Source organism: Rhynchophorus ferrugineus, unplaced genomic scaffold (genome assembly GCF_030347505.1).
Source record: "Rhynchophorus ferrugineus isolate W39M unplaced genomic scaffold, kcgeb_rfMv2 rfM4, whole genome shotgun sequence".
NCBI classification, from domain to species: domain Eukaryota; kingdom Metazoa; phylum Arthropoda; class Insecta; order Coleoptera; family Curculionidae; genus Rhynchophorus; species Rhynchophorus ferrugineus.
The window spans coordinates 27,540,899-27,559,074 of NW_027472583.1; the positions used below are offsets into that span (position 1 = coordinate 27,540,899).

General features: G+C 31.0%; 4 protein-coding genes across 11 annotated transcripts in view; 2 read left to right on the forward strand and 2 right to left on the reverse strand.

Annotated features, from left to right (window-relative positions):
* Window positions 1-4,556, reverse strand: part of ReepA (Receptor expression enhancing protein A) — a 48,971-nt gene extending 44,415 nt beyond the window's left edge. For 2 of the 6 annotated variants that reach the window (XM_076401448.1, XM_076401451.1), the window contains exon 1: window positions 4,349-4,532. In XM_076401448.1, coding sequence (XP_076257563.1) covers window positions 4,349-4,380 — 32 coding nt within the window. In that variant the 5' untranslated portion in view covers window positions 4,381-4,532. Of the gene's footprint in view, window positions 1-3,087; window positions 3,280-4,348 lie in introns of those variants that run through there. The other 4 variants (XM_076401449.1, XM_076401454.1, XM_076401453.1 and 1 more) reach the window with 3 other exon arrangements.
* Window positions 4,557-4,730: 174 nt separating this feature from the next.
* prtp (thioredoxin domain-containing protein pretaporter) lies at window positions 4,731-6,505 on the forward strand. Its single transcript, XM_076401458.1, has 6 exons — window positions 4,731-4,985; window positions 5,042-5,288; window positions 5,342-5,629; window positions 5,678-5,840; window positions 5,895-6,070; window positions 6,125-6,505. Exons 1-6 carry the CDS (start codon window positions 4,831-4,833, stop codon window positions 6,248-6,250), a joined length of 1,155 nt encoding a protein of 384 aa, XP_076257573.1. The 5' UTR covers window positions 4,731-4,830; the 3' UTR covers window positions 6,251-6,505.
* Window positions 6,506-6,890: 385 nt separating this feature from the next.
* LOC143194771 (oxaloacetate decarboxylase, mitochondrial) lies at window positions 6,891-7,960 on the reverse strand. Its single transcript, XM_076401459.1, has 5 exons — window positions 7,761-7,960; window positions 7,611-7,707; window positions 7,410-7,553; window positions 7,214-7,364; window positions 6,891-7,162 (listed from the first exon to the last, which is right to left on the reverse strand). Exons 1-5 carry the CDS (start codon window positions 7,823-7,825, stop codon window positions 6,972-6,974), a joined length of 648 nt encoding a protein of 215 aa, XP_076257574.1. The 5' UTR covers window positions 7,826-7,960; the 3' UTR covers window positions 6,891-6,971.
* Window positions 7,961-8,182: 222 nt separating this feature from the next.
* On the forward strand, window positions 8,183-17,082 carry slmb (beta-transducin repeat containing E3 ubiquitin protein ligase slmb). Of its 3 annotated transcripts, none has more exons than XM_076401456.1 (10): window positions 8,183-8,458; window positions 12,075-12,309; window positions 12,368-12,554; window positions 12,620-12,884; window positions 12,940-13,131; window positions 13,267-13,410; window positions 13,463-13,581; window positions 13,654-13,843; window positions 13,900-14,062; window positions 15,522-17,082. In XM_076401456.1, the coding sequence occupies exons 1-10, from the start codon at window positions 8,405-8,407 to the stop codon at window positions 15,536-15,538; spliced, it is 1,566 nt and encodes a 521-aa protein (XP_076257571.1). In that variant the 5' UTR covers window positions 8,183-8,404; the 3' UTR covers window positions 15,539-17,082. The 3 variants fall into 3 exon arrangements, with proteins under 3 accessions (XP_076257571.1, XP_076257572.1, XP_076257570.1); XM_076401457.1 differs by lacking the exon at window positions 8,183-8,458 and adding an exon at window positions 8,618-8,753; XM_076401455.1 differs by lacking the exon at window positions 8,183-8,458 and adding an exon at window positions 11,371-11,673.
* The last annotated feature ends 1,094 nt before the right edge of the window (window positions 17,083-18,176 follow it).

Below are 18,176 nucleotides of genomic sequence, written 5' to 3' on the forward strand. Positions count from 1 at the left end.
AATTGCGGATAAATCCTATAACTGATTATTTTATTTTTATCGGAAAACGGTACACATCTGTAACGATTTTTAACCGCTGTTTACTTTCAACGAATAAAGCCAGTTTACCATTCCATTGACAATTATAGTAATTGCGGTTTTATATAGATTGTGTTCGTATATATTGTTAACGCTATGTTTTTTTCCTTTTGGTTCTGATGAATGAAAAATATTAATTTGCTGATAATTAAGAAATAATAACTTCATTTGCAGTTACAAGTTCAATTTAAGATAAACAATCATTGTAGGGATTGTATTTTATGTCTTAGCTGTACATAATATCCAGATTACTCGGACTGCAATAGTTATTTCATTTTTCGATATAATCCCGTGATTCCATTCACTGATGTCACGCCATTATATGTGGTTTATGTAATTCAAAATAAACGGAATAATTGTTTTCGGGTGGAACCGTCCTATATGTCAAGGAGAAAGTTACGGTTTTTATATGACATAATGGTTGTATGTATCGGACGCATCATAGACGGAATTCCATCCAGAATTATACATATCCGATACGTGCAGATGGCGTCATTCGCAAATTCGATTGAATAATTTTGGCGCTCTTATCAAACCTTGACATTAGCATTTTCTAGTTACGTATTTAAAGATCAAAATTATAAACGTATTGCTACTACTTTTAGAACAGAATATAATAGCACTTAAAAATTAAATGATATCAACACAAAATGTATGTATGGGTATTGATTTTAGTCACGCGAACCTCTTGGAACTTTTACTGACTGGACCTACAGCTTAACGTGGGCTCCGAACCACGGTCCTCGGCATTAATCTACCGATTGGCAAATGGCCAACTTGGAGATCATCCCAGAAGACATCCTGTTTTACCCAGCCTGGTTACTGGTGTGACTGGGATCATTTTTCTTGTCGGATTTTACACTCTAGCTTAACACAAACATACAATTAGGCACATTACAACCCGCGATTATCACAACAGTAGAAGGACCGTCCTGTCGCCTTTACCTCTGCGCCATCCAGCGGGCAACACAAAATGTGAAAATATAATTTTCAACATATGTGTATTTACACATACGTAGGTGGCCCCATAAGTACTTAGCCTGCAAAAGAATAATGAAAATTTTGGAAAAGTGGCGATTTATTTCTAAATATAATCTGCGTTTAGCTCGATACGCTTGACCCAGCGATGCTCCAACTTCTTTAACCCGTCTAAACAATACGTTTTCTCGAGGTCTGCAAATTGGGCCTCCGTGGCAGCGATGACCTCATTCGACTCAAATTTCTGCCCAGTGAGTGACTTTTTCAAATTCGAAAACAAAAGGAAGTCGCACTGGGCCAAATCTGGAGAATACGGTGGATGGGGCAGAAATTAGTAGCCCGTTTCAAACAAATTGGCCGTGGCGAGTACGGAGGTGTGAACCGGTGCACTGTCATGTTGGAAAAGCATTTTTACCTCGCCCAATAAGGCCGTTTCCTTCTGCAATTATGTGACCGTTTTGCCTTTATCTATGATGTTTCACTATATAAGACAACCTCTATACTCAAGTTCTTTATTGGAATAAATAAATAAGGAAAACTACAATATAAAATATTACAACTACGTTTACACATAAAATGATATTAGATCTTGTCAATGTGCCTTTATATAAGAAAAGCTGCAAACCCAATGAGATTATTACATGAAGACTCAACTCACTTTAAGTGTGGCAAAATCTGTCAGTGCCAATGATTCTATGTTCCATAGCCCATCAGGAATTTACTATCCAGAACGAAACTGGTACACCAAGGCAGCCTATTTTCTAGAACACACCCAAAATAGGTCTCTGAAGGTAGCCGAGCGAATGGAAAACTGATTTATCCAGTTGGAAAAAAGGACAAACGAGTATCAAGTTTCCGAATAATTAAGTATACTTTTATATATGTTGAAGTAAATTCTGTTTAACCATATATATATATATATATATATATATATATATATATATATATATATATATATATATATATATATATATATATATATATATATATATATATATATATATATATATATATATATATATATATATATATATATATATATATATATATATATATATATATATATATATATATATATATATATATATATATATATATATATATTATATATATATATATTATATATATATATATATATATATATATATATATATATATATATATATATATATATATATATATATATTATATATATATATATTATATATATATATATATATATATATATATATATATATATATATATATAAATCATGTCGGGAACACAGCTTCCGTAAAATAAAGTAAACCCCAGCAAACCACAAATCACGGATCCAGAGAGACGAGGTTGCCCGTAAGCAACTCCTAATTGTAATAACTTTATATAGAATTTCAGATTTATATTATAATTGAGTTAAGAAAAAAAATAATAAGACGTATAAAAATATAGATCAGCTCAACCAGGTGCAAGGGAATACAGTTTGTTAACATAGTCAGGCCCATAGTGTGAGAGAGAAGTGAAGCCGTTTATTAGTTGAGGTTGAGGGTGTTAAAATAACCGAAATTAATCATTGGCAGTAGAACTAGATGAAAAATGCCGGTTTTGTGTTTGGTCGTGAGATTTAATTGGAGCTTGTTCTATTGCATACTTTATATAACCCTGACCTGACCCCATTCGATTACCATTTCATTCTAAGCAAAACTTTCACTAAATGTGATGCTGATATTAAATTCGTTTTAATTTAATTTTCCCCTGATAAGAATTAAAAATTATATAACCAATATGTTCAAAACAATTATAAAATTATATACAATATATAAAAAATATATACGTTAATATTGGAATAGTAAAAAAATAACCCAATAAAAATCGAAATTGCTTTCTTGCCAAACTCACAAAACCAATTTAATGAATTATAAACGTGACAATGAGACATGTAGGAAATTGGTACAAAAAAATTCGCTCACTTTTTATGTCAAAATGTACATTTATAAAAAAACATGACAACTTCTAAAAATATCCTTAAAATAGTAATTTTACTTTATCAGTACCTGGCTAATGAATAAATCATGGTCATATATAGATAACCACCGAATCACCCCATATCTGAACGATGATCCGAACTTCGGGCTTCTGTTTCTGGGACATGTCAGCAAATGATGGTCACTCTGAAAACTTCTCGTTTCTACAAACACCGTCACTGAACCAGAGAAGTTCCCCCAACATTCGATCCTGGCATAAATCTGGCAGATGTCCATATTATTTATAGAAATATTGTTGCATTATATTTAGGTGTATTTAATTATTATGTTATAGATGTATCTGCGTAAAATTTAAATTTTTCACTGAATTTCACGGTAACAACCTCCATCGCGACGTAATTTCGCTGCTTGTTGACATGACGATGTTTTCCTTTCTTGTTAGCTTGATTATTGCTAAACACCAGAATTAAATAAATCTCAAATAGGATCCTGTCTTCGAAGACCCTTTGAAAATTGTTACCAATTAAATATTTAACACTGGATATTATAATGACGATGTACTGAACTTTCCATGTGGAAATATATCCATGTAAACATCAGCATAACCTGATAAGTGTCAAATTTAAAACTGCATAAATAACTCTTTTTGGGTCCTCAAAATATATCTCAACGTCTTGCTTATTTTAAACGACTTTCTCCAATAATAAAATTAATATCGCCAAAAAATTAGACCATTACTAAATATCCGTGCACGTTAAGACTTGCAGCTAAAAATATTTACAATGTAGGTGTTTCAATACAAGAAAGAAAAATGAATGCTATTTAATATGGTAACATTGGAGATACCATTTATGGAATAATGATGGTGGCTGGATGAAAAAGAAACTTAACCAAATACTATTTAATTAAAACTTGAACAAACTAATGTTCATCTTCCGAATAATTATTATTTAAATGAATTGATGAATTATTATTTTATATAAAAGCCCTCAGGCAACTAAATGTCTTAAATGGATGTTTTGAAACAAAAACCACGAAATCACATTTAAAAATATATTTGTATAAACTATTTATAACGATCATTCAGAAGTGGCATTTTAGAAGAAAATTATTAAAATTTTTATGAAATAAACAAAATTGATGTATGAAAAATATCAACAAAGATCATGAAAAAAAACAATTATCAGATTTATATTATAACATCTTACAAAAACTAGTTTAAACAATAAAATTTACGGCAGAGTTTGAGTGACAATAATCTATACATCGATGTAAACAAAGAGATTGCCCACCAAAATTTGAATTACTAAAAATTTAAAATTCTACTTACATTACCACTCGGCTTAAAATCGAAGAGATCATTTTATTTTCACTGATTCCAATCACGACACAAAACCTTTGTGCTGAAATTAGTCTTGAGATTCAATCATGTCAGAATTTTAACAGATTTTTGAGCAAAATGTGACAATCACCTCCCAGTGTTAGTTAGTTTCATCCATTTTGGATTTGACATTGACTTACCCCCACTTTTTCTTTTACTAAAAATGATTATCAAAATTGTTTTTAAACAAAGAAACATTGATTTTAATTTTGAATATTATTTTAGTAATTAGGAATGAATAAACAATACATCTAACAAGTGTACATAGAGAACTATGATATCTCTAATGCATTGATAACCAGACATACACCTTGACCACTATTTAGAAAAAAAGAAGAGAAAATGTCAATAACCTGTTCACCTTTCCGAAAATTTTAAAATAACTTTTAACTAATTCCAGTGTTTTAAAGTATATTTAATAAATTATAAATATGCAACTCATACTTTTACTTTCCTTAATTTATTTAGCATTTTCACGAGTAAGTTGTGGCCATTCTGAAAAGAGCTTAACTTTTAAGTATACAATAAATGATTTTAATGTAGAATTGCCGAAAACAGACCACTTTGTAATGTTCTACGTACCCTGGTACATGTTTTTCATTCTTATATACATATTGTGTTGTTATACAATGTATATTGTAGGTGTCAACAGTGTACAAATTTATTGTCAACATGGGACCAGTTAGCAAAATTGTTGAGTGAAAAGGATGCAAATATTCGAGTTGCTAAAGTTGACTGTATGGACGATGCCAAATTATGTTCTGAACAAGATATAACTGGTTATCCTGTACTAAAACTTTTTAAAGTGGGTAATGCTGAAGGTATATTGTTTAGAGGATTAAGAGATTTAACATCATTAACCAATTTTATTAATGAACAATTTATAGAAGTAAGTAGTCATTAATCAAAATTATTTTTTATTTAACAATGATCAATTAATAGAGAAAAATAGGTCATTCGGAAATGGGAAAAGAATTTCCTCTTAAAGAACTCAACTTTGAAAATTTTGATACTGTATTAGAAGAAGGCAAATCATTTGTGAAATTTTATGCTCCATGGTGTGGACATTGCCAAAGGCTAGCACCCACTTGGTTAGCTCTAGCTAAAGCTATGGAATTTAATGAAGAAATCACAATTGCTAAAATAGATTGCACAGAATATCGAGGTTTATGTTCATCATATGATGTAAGGGCTTATCCAACATTATTATGGTTTGAAAATGGTCAAAAGGTAAGAAATAATATATTAGATTATCTTTATATCCTAATTTTTATATAGCTTGATAGGTATACTGGTGAAAGGTCTCTAGAGGAACTGAAAAAATATGTTAACAAAATGGCAGGTGCTAAAATTAAAACAGAAACTACAGAACAAATTAAAACTCAAGTTGTAGAGGAAGGTGAACCTGTTGTAGATTTGGGTGCTGATATTTTCAAAGAGGGTTTGTAATTTATTTCATAGTATTACAATGTATAAATGTTTGATTTCATTTTAGAAATTAAAGAGGGCATAACATTTGTTGATTTCTTTTCTCCTTGGTGTGGTCACTGTAAGAGACTTGCGCCTACCTGGGAACAGTTGGGAAAAAAGCTTCAAAATACTAAAGGAGTAAAAATTGCCAAGGTAGATTGTACTGTTCCAGATAATAGAGAGTTCTGTAATCAACAAGAAGTATGTTATTAACAAACAGGTCTTAGTGGAAGTTTTCATATATTTTTTTTGTAGATTGACAGTTTCCCCTCCTTATTTTTGTACAAAGATGGGGAGAAGATCTCCCAATACAGTGGCAACCGTGAATTGCAAGATTTATATGATTTTGTTAACACACATATAGTTCATGATGAACTATAAACCAAGTATAACTGTATGTCTAGTCATTTTAAAAGACTCTTTAATAACAATTTATCTATATTAAATATGTAGTTATATAATCCTCAATTTTCTTAATACCAAAGTATTTTAATGTGGTTTAATGATCCATTACATTAGAATTTAGCCTTTGTTAATAGTAATGAAGCTGTAAGTTGAAAGAAAATATTAAAATATACAATTTGAATATACAGTGAAATATTATGTGTGGTTTGGATTAAATGGAACAATCTTGTGTTTTACTTCTCATTATTTTAAATTCTCTTCATTCTTTATACAACTTTCATCATAATCACTTCTATTAACAGACAATATTGAACTAGCAGTATATTTGTGTCACAAAAGATTTTTTATAAGGATTCTATAGCAGACATATGCTTTTGGTATAGACTGAAGGACTAATTTTTCTTTTAATTATTATGATACTTTCAGATTTTTAAATTTTAAGTGACACAATACACATATTACTACTTTTAATTAAATTATTGTTCATTTGTAGAAAGTGTCACTGGGTTTTATAAAAATCAGTTTGACTGTTTACTATTGTCAATAGCAATGTTAATATATTAGTAAGCTTTCTTAAATATGTATGTTAAATAAGCTGACAAAAATGAATAGAAAATCAATAAGAAAACAATTTATTTAACACAGTTTTATAACTTACTCATAATAAATTATAGAAGACTTCATTTTAAATATATTCTCATTCTTTGTCTACTTCAAATTTCATATACACACCACCAACAATTCCAGCTTCTATAATATCTCCTTCTTTAACTGGTCCCATTCCAGGTGGAGAACCAGTTATAATAACATCATTAGCCTCCAATGTTATAAAATTGGATATATATGATATTAAGAATGGGATATTGAATAGTAAATCATTTGTGTTCCCTTAAATTCCATGTATTATATTAATATTAACAACTAAAAAGTAAATATTACCATTTTGTTTTTCAATGCCATTAACACTGCACCATAACTGAACATTGTTGGAATCTTTAATTTCATCTTTTGAAATAAAGCAACTTACAGGACAAGCTGTATCAAAGGCTTTACCTAGTGTCCAACTACCTCCAGTTTTTCTAGCCTCTAACTAAGAAACTTTTCAAAATATCTATGGGATATATTTAAAACCTACCAGCTTGCAAGTAGCTGTCATATCCAGTGCTAGGCAATAACCTCCTACATAATTCATAGCATTGCATTCTAATACCCCTTTACACTTTTCTTTTATTATGACACCCAACTCAACTTCTTCATTCACAGTAAACCCCTTGGGTATCTTCAATATTTAAATGTTTATATAAATGTATATAATTATTTAGTTTTCAATTCTCACTTTTATTTTTTGGCCTTCTGTTATATAAGAACTAATAGGTTTAATAAAAAAATCAGGGCATTTTGGTTTAGGTCTATTTAATATTTTCAGTAAAGATCTAAATTATAAGAAACAATAAACTTTTTAAAATGCCTGTATTATGATTAATACTTATAATTAGCAGCAACTCCAATACATTTTGTTCCAGTTTTTATAAAATTATTATGCACAGACATTGTTTGAAACAGTATATAAATAATGCATTCAATTTAACATAATCACTAAAAACTCAAATATATATTATATATTCTTCGTCTTGTGACTAATTATAAAAACTATTTAACCTCTAAAAGTTATGATTCAGTATGATTTTTTCTATGGTTATGATTGGGAATTAGTTTTGATAATTGTTAATGTCAGTTCCCGAAATGTAAGTTGGCTATTCTGTTATTATTAAGTGCAGATGCATTTTATATCTTCTACAATTTATTATTACACATAATTGTACTATTAAAAAATTGGAAGCAGCTGATGAATGTTTATGCTTTATAAAACATATTATGTTCATGTTTATTTTGAATTTTTCAATTTTTATTATTGGCAAAATCGTCTAACTAAATACATATGTCAATTTTGTCAACTCACTTTTGGTCGGATAGTCTTAATAGGAAGTTTGGTTTTGGCAAAGAGTAATTTTAATTTTTCCCTTTTTTTCTTAAGTAAAATTATGTGGAAGTGAGTTATATGTGCCGGACTACAACTAGTTAATTAAGCGCAACGATAGGACCGTGTAAGTGCGTTCTAGAATCAGTAACATGATGAAAATGGAAACGGACAAAATTGAAGATGTTACAAGCAACAATACTCAGGTAAGAATTTTTTATGCGCTTCTTTCATAGAAATTTTGAAGTTATTTTTGGCGAAGATCTTTGTACAGTTATTATTAGACAAAGAAATTTCAGTCAGGAAATGTGAGAATTGTTTAACGAGAATAAGATTTTTTCTTTAAATTTAACTGTCATGTATCTGTCAACCTTAGCCTTGTATTGTGCTTGCTTATGCTTCCTATTTCAAGAGAAGAAAGTTTTCAAAGCGGCCAATTAGTTCTTATTTCTATATCACTGAGAGACATTAATATATTTCTGGGCTGTGATAATAAATTGTGTAAGTATAATTACTGCAAGTTATTGAATTACAATATTTATAATTAAGTAGGGTTTAACTGTTAACCTTGTATTAATGTGTTAACTGTAAGTAGATGTATTTTTATTTAAGATAGAACGGGACATTATAACAATAAAACTATTCTTTGTTAGCAAATCTTTCCGTCTTTATTGTTAAGACGTGTACTGACCTTTTTAAAGCTTGCACATTTTCTTGCACAATTCTTACCGTTGTCTATGAATTAATTGGTATGACCTCTAATGTGGTAACTTATTGTAATATCTGTAAATTGAAAATTCGGTACCGAAGGTTGGTTATTATTATTTATACGTATTTACAAAATTGTCAAATATTACTATTGGTGAAAAGAAAGTGTTGCTGAAACAAATATGTTTGTACTAAATGATTTTGATCACTTTCACTATTCGTAAAATAAATCAAAACTTTATTTATTGCAGCATTTTGTGTGCTGGTTAGAAAGTTTAATTTGTGCCCTGAAAATATTCAATGGTTTAGCGATGTGTCTGATTCTATTTCATGTTATTTTGAACGTAAAAGATAATTTTTATATTTGTCAATTATTAAAATATTAAAATATTTTGTTGCATTAATTAAAGGGATTTATGCAAATAGTTTAACAAGTCGTTTAAACAGGCATAAAATGACCTAAAATCTTTGTTATTACGAATTGCTTTATTTTATTACACATTATTGGGATTGTGTTTATAATTCTTATATTGTATATTGTTCTGTTAAAGTTTTATGCAGATATTATACATGCGTTGCTCTTATCAATTTGTCACTATGTTTTGTCAAAGGTCGCAAGTTCCTTGTAACCCTTAATCTGTGGTCATTATTTGACGATCTCCTTAGAAGTTCTGTAACGGCTCTGTTTTATAGTATTTAATTGGAGTACTTTCACATTTCGTAGATTTGGTCGTTCCTTATATTGAAATTAGTTACAATAAAACCATAAAACTGCTTCAAATTATGTACAGTTAGAATTTATACGGCGTTTAAAATCAAGCGAGATATTTATATATTTAGATATTAAAATACCGTTCATATATATTTCTCAGTAGCATTAAATTAGCACACTAGTGTTTAGCCCATATTTTCTTCGAATCGCAGTTTAATTCAACCATTCTTATTTCATATATAATTTGTTTGTTGACAATATCGGGTATGTAAACGCAACGAATCTACGCTTACTAAATTAAGTCTTATAATAAAGAAAATCCGAAAAATGTTTCTAATTGATTAGAGTGTTAAAGTAGTTTAGATCATCAAAAAGGTTAGTTTATTGCAGTATATGTAGTAGAAAGAACATAATTTAATCAATAATCATAAATACATGGCTGATAGTATTATATTGATTAATTTGTTTTTGATTTATATCTGTTGATATTTTTTGTATTAACTATTACCTTTGTGCCTCATAGAAAGATATAATAATCAATTTTGCCATTTTCATTGTTTCGCAGAAAAGTTAATGTCATTGAACGGATTTCTATTATTATGTTCTTTGTATTAGATCAGTGACAATATTTATGTCAGTTTTCAGTATTATTTGGCGTGTCTTTACCGCAAGAGCTTCTAAAATAGTGTGGTTTTATTCATAATTTCTTACTGATACGAAGAAATCGAATAATGCATTTTCTTTTCCAAATGGATACATGTTGTTCATATTTACAGATGATATCGTTAATGTGTAGATAAGGAGCAGCGCATAGAGCGATAGCGGCTAATTATATTGGTTTTGAGGACCTTTTTTATTGACAGAGCCTGTCATTAAAATCGACCGCTTTCAATTAGCAACGCCAGTAAGTGATAATTAAGAAATGATAATTGCGAGAATTCCAAATGTGAGAAATCGATGCAACTAGACGTTCGCTCTTAATAAAAAGAGCATTTCGAAGCTGTGAATATAATACGGTTTAGTAGAATGGTACAGATTTAGCACAAAAGCGGACATGATTGAAACAATTTTTTTATTCTCCTAGATTTCAACAACCTGCCCAATGGGCATTAAGTATCTTATGTGGACACGTAGAAATCGCTTCAGTAAGTGATCTGTGCAAACTTATAACATAGAATTTCCTTTAATGACCATTAAATCTTATTGTAAAACCTATTTTATGTCTATTAATCAAGGCGGATGGTAATTCCAGCCTACGCACTTTACTGAGACCTCAGAGTACTTAAATTACGACTTTGGATCACACTCGTTATAGGTTCCAGTTAGTATCCTTAGAGACATAATACGGCACGCACCACTTTATTTTTGAATATTTGAAACTGACCATACATTTATATTTTAATTTATTGGAAGTAATTTACATTACAATTTATATATATAGTTCATTCATAGCCCATAAATATCTTTGTTATGAAAACTTCTTAGATAATTTTTTGAATCTTCTAAGTAAACTGTTGGTAAAATAACAGGTTTTTAATCTATTATTTTAATGATTGTTATTTTGCCCGTATTCACGTTTCTACGAATATGAAGGATCTCGTTAATAGCAGATATATTGATATATATCTTACATTTTATATCAGTATCACCTGTGCTCCACGTTCAAACGTAGAACCATTAATATTTTTTGTTACAAATTAGACTATCAGTATTACAGTTTATATTGTCTCTATATATCGATTTATTCGTACATTAATAATGACGAAAATCGGGCAGTTTTGAGAACGCATTTTTTAAATGTCTAAATTCGTATTCGAACCAGAGAAGTTTCGAAAGGCGCGCGGGGCTGTTACAAAACGTTTTGCCCGTATTTTCTTCTTCCCATGTTGCGACAGCCCGACGGCATCGTTTCGTTGTTTTGGTTTTGTGCGTGCACCGTATCGGATAAGCAAACCTGCAGTTAACTTGATTTTTTTTTCGAATTTAGAGTGTTTCATTACTGTTAAGTTCTTTTAACTTTTGGTAGTTAGTTTGTCATGTCATAGTATTTAACTTTTATAAGAATTGTATAAAAACGCGATGCTTTTTGTAGAAAAAATTTTGTAGAAGTTTATGAATATTATAGTTTACATTATTCATACTAAGTTAATTGAATTGTATTATCATTTACTCATCATTTGCCACGCCTAATGTAGTTTAACAGTAACTAAATTGTTTACGATTTTTTAATTTCGTATTTCCAAACAATCTTAAATAGGGTGTTTTTCCATTATGTTATACATTTTTTTAAATAAAAATGATTAACAAAAATTACCAAGGATTGCTCAATTTTAAATTATTATATTTATTAGACAGCTATATTTAGTTTAGATTGTTATTGAAAACGTGCTTCCATTTTTCAGTATCCAATGACTATCCTACCGCCTTACGAAACTACACGTAAGAAAGACTCCACATCATCAGCTAATTTCAATGCGGAACGTGAAGCGTGTCTCAGGTGCTTCGAAAAATGGACAGAAACCGACCAAGTGGAGTTTGTCGAGAACCTGCTGTCTCGCATGTGCCACTACCAGCATGGGCACATCAACTCTTACCTAAAACCCATGCTTCAAAGGGATTTTATTTCTTTATTGCCCAGTATGTGATTTGAACCTGCTCCTTGTAGCTTGGTTATTAATTTTCAGATTTGTTGCAGAAAAAGGCCTTGACCACGTAGCTGAAAATATCCTTTCATATTTAGATGCGGACAGCCTTAGGAACGCCGAGTTGGTGTGCAAAGAATGGTTTCGGGTCATTTCCGAAGGAATGTTGTGGAAGAAACTGATCGAGAGGAAAGTTAGGACTGACTCATTATGGAGAGGATTGGCCGAGAGAAGGGGGTGGTGAGCTTCATTAACTTTTTAAACTTTCACTAGGGAATTATTAACTTAATGGAGTTATTTTTCAGGATCCAGTATTTATTCAAACCTAGACCGGGTGAGAACCATAGACCACACAGTTTCTATCGCTCGTTGTATCCTAAGATCATCAGAGATATTGATAGTATTGAGAATAATTGGCGCAACGGCAAACATATTCTGCAGCGAATTAACTGTCGTTCGGAGAATAGCAAAGGTGTTTACTGTTTACAATACGACGATCAGAAGATTGTGTCAGGGTTGCGGGATAATACGATCAAAATATGGGATAGAAGCACGTTGCAGTGCACAAAGGTAACGTTGAGTTACTTAACTTGGTTCCAAATACTGATAGACTCCGGGTTAACAGGTACTTACTGGACATACAGGTTCTGTTTTATGCCTGCAATACGATGACAAAGTTATTATCAGCGGTAGTAGTGATAGCACAGTGAGAGTCTGGAATGTAAACAACGGTGAAATGGTGAACACGCTAATTCATCATTGCGAAGCTGTTCTGCATCTTCGATTCAATAATGGAATGATGGTGACATGTTCAAAAGTAAGTGCTTCTTCTATTCATGAAATTGGAAATATTTTTTATAGCTGGTCTTTGTAAAATTTGACTGAAAGTCTACATAAGTTTCAGTCTATTTATGCAAATTTATTTTTTCAATATCCTGTTACACTTTGACAGGACCGTTCTATAGCTGTATGGGACATGACATCTCAAACTGAAATAACATTACGAAGAGTTCTGGTTGGACATAGAGCTGCCGTGAATGTAGTGGACTTTGATGAGAAATATATTGTTTCAGCCAGTGGTGATCGCACGATAAAAGTAAGCTTTCAAATAGGCGTAAATGTTTTGATTCAGCCACTGTAATTTATAGGTATGGAATACCTCGACGTGCGAGTTTGTTCGTACTTTAAATGGTCATAAAAGAGGAATTGCCTGTTTACAGTACAGAGATAGATTGGTCGTTAGTGGTAGTTCAGACAATACTATAAGGTACATTCATGACTCATGACTAACGGAATAGAAGTCTGAATTGGTTAATTCCGTGTTTATTTATAATTACAGGTTGTGGGATATTGAATGTGGTGCTTGCTTGCGAGTATTGGAAGGTCATGAAGAACTAGTTAGGTGCATAAGATTCGATAGTAAACGAATAGTTAGCGGAGCTTATGATGGTAAGATTAAGGTCTGGGATTTACTGGCAGCTCTCGATCCACGGGCATCAACCAATTCTTTATGTTTACGTACACTGGTGGTAAGCTAGTAGAAAAACTTTGATAACAGAAAATTCAAATTAACGTTATGCTGCAGGAGCACACGGGAAGAGTGTTTCGACTACAGTTCGACGAATTTCAAATAGTGAGCAGCTCGCATGATGATACAATTCTCATATGGGACTTTCTTACCTCCATACCGGAAGGATCCGTAGGTAGCACAGCAGTGCCGACGATTAGCTGTGGTTCGCCAGCATCACGTAAGTTAAATAAGTTAAATATTTACATAATTCTCAGATGCATTTGGACTACTACCAACTACTAGTTTGACAAAGTTTATTTGTAGTTTTTATGTGTATTTACTGTAATGATATACTATATTTTTATTATGGAGTAATTTCAGTAAACCTAAGCTTTTAGATTTGAGACTCGATTAGTTGCTCATGTCCGCACTATTAGCTTTCGATTTCGGATAACATTTATTGACAAAAATAGCCGACGTTTCGCAATCGTTACAGATTTTTCAGAGCAGGAGCTCTGAAACTGAAGCTTTCCTAATCAGGTCTATTATTAAGAGTCTATTCAAGTAAGTGTCCCTCGCGGTTGAGTGATAAAAAGTCCTTGTCTTTAGTGAGATTATTTTGGCGTTTATAAGTTTTAAAACTTTCTAGATATTTGCTTTTAAAGTAGCAATATAGTGTCTCGATGTGTGGGGTATATTGTTGACGTTTTTATCTGTGTATTTATCATCCTCCTATTTTCTCCTTATTTCTTTCTAGCGTTGCCTTTATCAGATCCCTTTTAGTTTTGGGTTTAGAGAGCAACCTATATCTTGTGTGATTTGAATACAACTTTGATGTTTTTTTTCTTCAGCACCCTTCCAAATCGGTTTGCTCTTCCTTGAAGAAACGGGAGGGCCGTTTAGGACACTTTCAGTCTTATTTTCTGTTTTTTATTTTATAGTAGGTGCGTATTGGAACTTATTGCTCCCATGGAGGATCTTTTAATTTATCCTTATTATTTATCCTTCAAACTGTTTTCAAACCCTTTTTAGGCATGTCACATCTGAAGTAATTAAGTTCATTTTCTAAGGAATCTGGTTCTGGTTTGAAGGATGCCCTATACATTAAAGAATTCAGGATGGACGATTTTGGGATATATGATGGTGTGACGTAGCCTAAAGGTATTTGTCTGTATGTCTAGTTTTAGTTAATAAACGCGCCTCCAGTTCAGAAGCCAATACTTCAAATCTCGACTTTATCTGTACTTACAGCATTACATGGAATTAAAAAAAGATGTTATGACTAAAATTTGTCATCATATTAGTAGTTCAAATAGATTCCATTCTTACATCATTATTTATTTCATCGATCCGTTCGATTGTTATTCGATTTATTTTGTCTATTTATGTTAAGTTTTTTCTAGTGCAAAAAATAAAAAGAACGTTCTTCCTGAGGTTATCTATTGTATATTATTTCCGTATATTACGGAAGTATATTTTATATAAAATTTGTATGGACAAGAAATATTAACAATCACTTTGCACAAGGTTTCAGAACACACACTTGATGGGTGATAACTTCCGGTTACCATAGTTGAATTATATTTTATTCTTTAAAAAAAAATTAATGAGTTAATATACTGACTGTTGGGGCTTATTGGATATACCGCTTAGGGACGAATTTTTTTATTAGGTTTGATTATTGTTTTTTTTTTCAGCGGCTTTCAGTGAATAACAGAAAAATTGAACCAAACTACTAGACAGTTTTAATCCAGATAAGTGCTGCAAAAGTATCCGACGTGCTTCATCCCAAGGATGTATGTGTCAATCGGTTGCTCGGGTAACCCGACGGGGACACATAACGCGTAACTGGTGTGTTAACGAACTGAAGTGGGACAAAAAATTGCTCGATTAGCTCATTATAAAGAAAAGAATTATCGTTATGATTAATCATTGTAGATCTCCTTAAAATAATTTTCATAGTCGTTAACGGTAGAAAGAACTTGCCACTGTTGTCACGTGTCTTTTTTATATACGTATACATTTTTTCCAGTTTATCTTCATGTAATAGTTAAGATATGAAATTGAATATTTTTAAGGTCCATTTTTTTCTGTACTTTATTTCATGACGAACACTGTTTTTTTATTTATTTATTTAGATTGATAAGATATATGGTTGTATCGAAATTTATTTTTCAGTTTAGCTAAATCAATTACTGTTTTTTCTTTATTTATACAGTTTAAATGTTGGACAAAAGAAAATGATCTCTATCGAGCAGGGGTGCTTCACGATTTTAAAAAAGTCGCTCTTTTTTCTGCTGTGCAATAATATAAAGGATGTGTTTTGCGTTGTTGTCCAACAGGGTAGCGGGGAGAGTTTCATATGGGGAATTGAGAAACCACCATAGATAGTTTCCAAATTGACCTGTTCACGATAGTGAGTGTGCCGTGTGTAGATGTTGCTGGTTGACGTAAGTGAGGTAGGATATAAAAAGCACTGTATTAGATATGTTTTCAAGTAAATTTGCACAAAATTATTCCAACACCATTATATTCAATGCTTCTAATCGAAAAGGCCGTCATTAATTTGTTCTCATACCTTCACACTGTGTATATAGAAAAATGTGCATATGTAAAATATTATAAACTTAATTAAGAGAAAAATGTCTTAATTAAGAGAAAACTTCATGTACAGGAAAACGTAAAGCGGGTGCCGTTTAATGCATGCAATTGAAAACTTGTACCCGAATATACAGGGTGAGTTCGATTAAGGAGTGAAATTATTGGCGTTATTATATTTTTGGGCAAATCTTTGACAAAAAAATAGTTTGAGCCAGTATGTGCCTGGACGTGCGTCTCCCGCGAGGAACGTTCAAGTCTAGGCTCGATTACTGTATCTTATATAGCTTCTGAGTATACAAAGCAGAATGGAACAATTGCGAGAAAAATAATATTAGACTTTGGCAAATGCTCTTGCCGAACTGAACGTTTTAATGTTTGGGTTTTTTTGCCGAAAGTAAAAACTAAACGAAGGTAGTTTATGAGAAACTAGCTAAAAGTGCTTTTGTGATAACTAAAAACCAGATTTTCTAAAAATCTCTTTATAGAATGAATGTTATAAGTTCTGTGCAAGACGGATCAATGAACGTGTCCTTCTTTTTTTCTTAAATAAGATACGTATGTTGAAAGTCTGGAAATCCGACTTGCAGAATAGCTTTATTGTGTGACTGTAATTTTATCATTATTATTTACGTATTAATTTGTAAAATTCCTTACATTGTAAATAATCGACTATATTAAGTGATTAGTTGTTTAATATAATTGTTTGCATTTATTAAAAAAATTGTGGTGTGTTATTTAATATATTGACATCATTCTAAACCTACATTAATGCTATTCGAAAATCATTATGGTTTTCCTCCAATCAACAAATCACGTTGAACCTATAAGAGAGAAATGGTCTTTCTTTCGCCATTTTCGTTAAATTCAGATGTTTCCAAGGTATTGGAGAATTAATTCAAGTTCTTAGTATCAACTGTATATTGGGACAAATTATTGAAATTTGATTGAGAATTAGTCATATTTCCCATATAATCATAAAACATTGGCCTGGGCAGATAAGTAATGTCCTAACCGGGAACTTAAAGCCAGATTTATATTTAAACATATCAGTCAAAAGGCAATAAAGTCACGGGCTTAATGTAAGCAATATATGCGCCAGAAGGCAACAAGGGCCAAAACTTTATTAAGATCATTTTCAGTCAGAAATATCATCAATATTAAATAATAAGTTAGCTAGAAAGCAAAATGTCAGTAAAACACAGATGTAGTCATACTGAAATATAATCGAAGTGTATTTGCAATAGAGTAGATTCAGTAATTCCAAAGTTATATAATGAACACTTTATCTTACAACTCTTATTCTTCAATATCGACTTGTGGTTCAATGATACATTGCACTTGACCAAGTCACCTCCTTTAATGGATAATTGAAAAGTACCTATACATGAATACAAAACCATTGTAAAATAAAATTATGCAGCAGTTCTTAAAAGTAATATGCAGTCAAATGTATGATAAGACTAGAAAAGATAAAATGACAACGAAGTGGGTTTTTAAAAAATGTAATTGAAATTATTAAATGTTAGAAGACATTTAGTATTAGAGAAAGTTCAATTTAAAGGATGGTTGAAATCAGATATTAAATTAAATTTGATCCAGATGGCTTCCACTTTGATATAATGACGATTCAACAACTACTCAATTCTAATGAGGTCTGACAAAAATTATGATCTTATAATAATAAAAAAGACGTTGGAAGGGTCCCAAATAGTCTCTGATAATTACAAGTTTGGTTTTTTTTAAATTTAATC

Bases quoted from the DNA above. Each gene is read 5' to 3' on its own strand.
- prtp (XM_076401458.1), top strand. From the start codon at position 4,831: ATGCAACTCATACTTTTACTTTCCTTAATTTATTTAGCATTTTCACGA. The intron at 4,986-5,041 runs GTACATGTTTTT...TGTATATTGTAG, and splicing joins GTAATGTTCTACGTACCCTG to GTGTCAACAGTGTACAAATT. The intron at 5,630-5,677 runs GTAAGAAATAAT...ATTTTTATATAG, and splicing joins GGTTTGAAAATGGTCAAAAG to CTTGATAGGTATACTGGTGA.
- LOC143194771 (XM_076401459.1), bottom strand. From the start codon at position 7,825: ATGTCTGTGCATAATAATTTTATAAAAACTGGAACAAAATGTATTGGA. The intron at 7,365-7,409 runs GTAGGTTTTAAA...AAAGTTTCTTAG, and splicing joins TGACAGCTACTTGCAAGCTG to TTAGAGGCTAGAAAAACTGG. The intron at 7,163-7,213 runs GTAATATTTACT...ATGGAATTTAAG, and splicing joins TGGCATTGAAAAACAAAATG to GGAACACAAATGATTTACTA.
- slmb (XM_076401455.1), top strand. From the start codon at position 11,470: ATGTCTAAATTCGTATTCGAACCAGAGAAGTTTCGAAAGGCGCGCGGG. The intron at 11,674-12,074 runs GTTAAGTTCTTT...TCCATTTTTCAG, and splicing joins ATTTAGAGTGTTTCATTACT to TATCCAATGACTATCCTACC. The intron at 12,885-12,939 runs GTAACGTTGAGT...CCGGGTTAACAG, and splicing joins GCACGTTGCAGTGCACAAAG to GTACTTACTGGACATACAGG.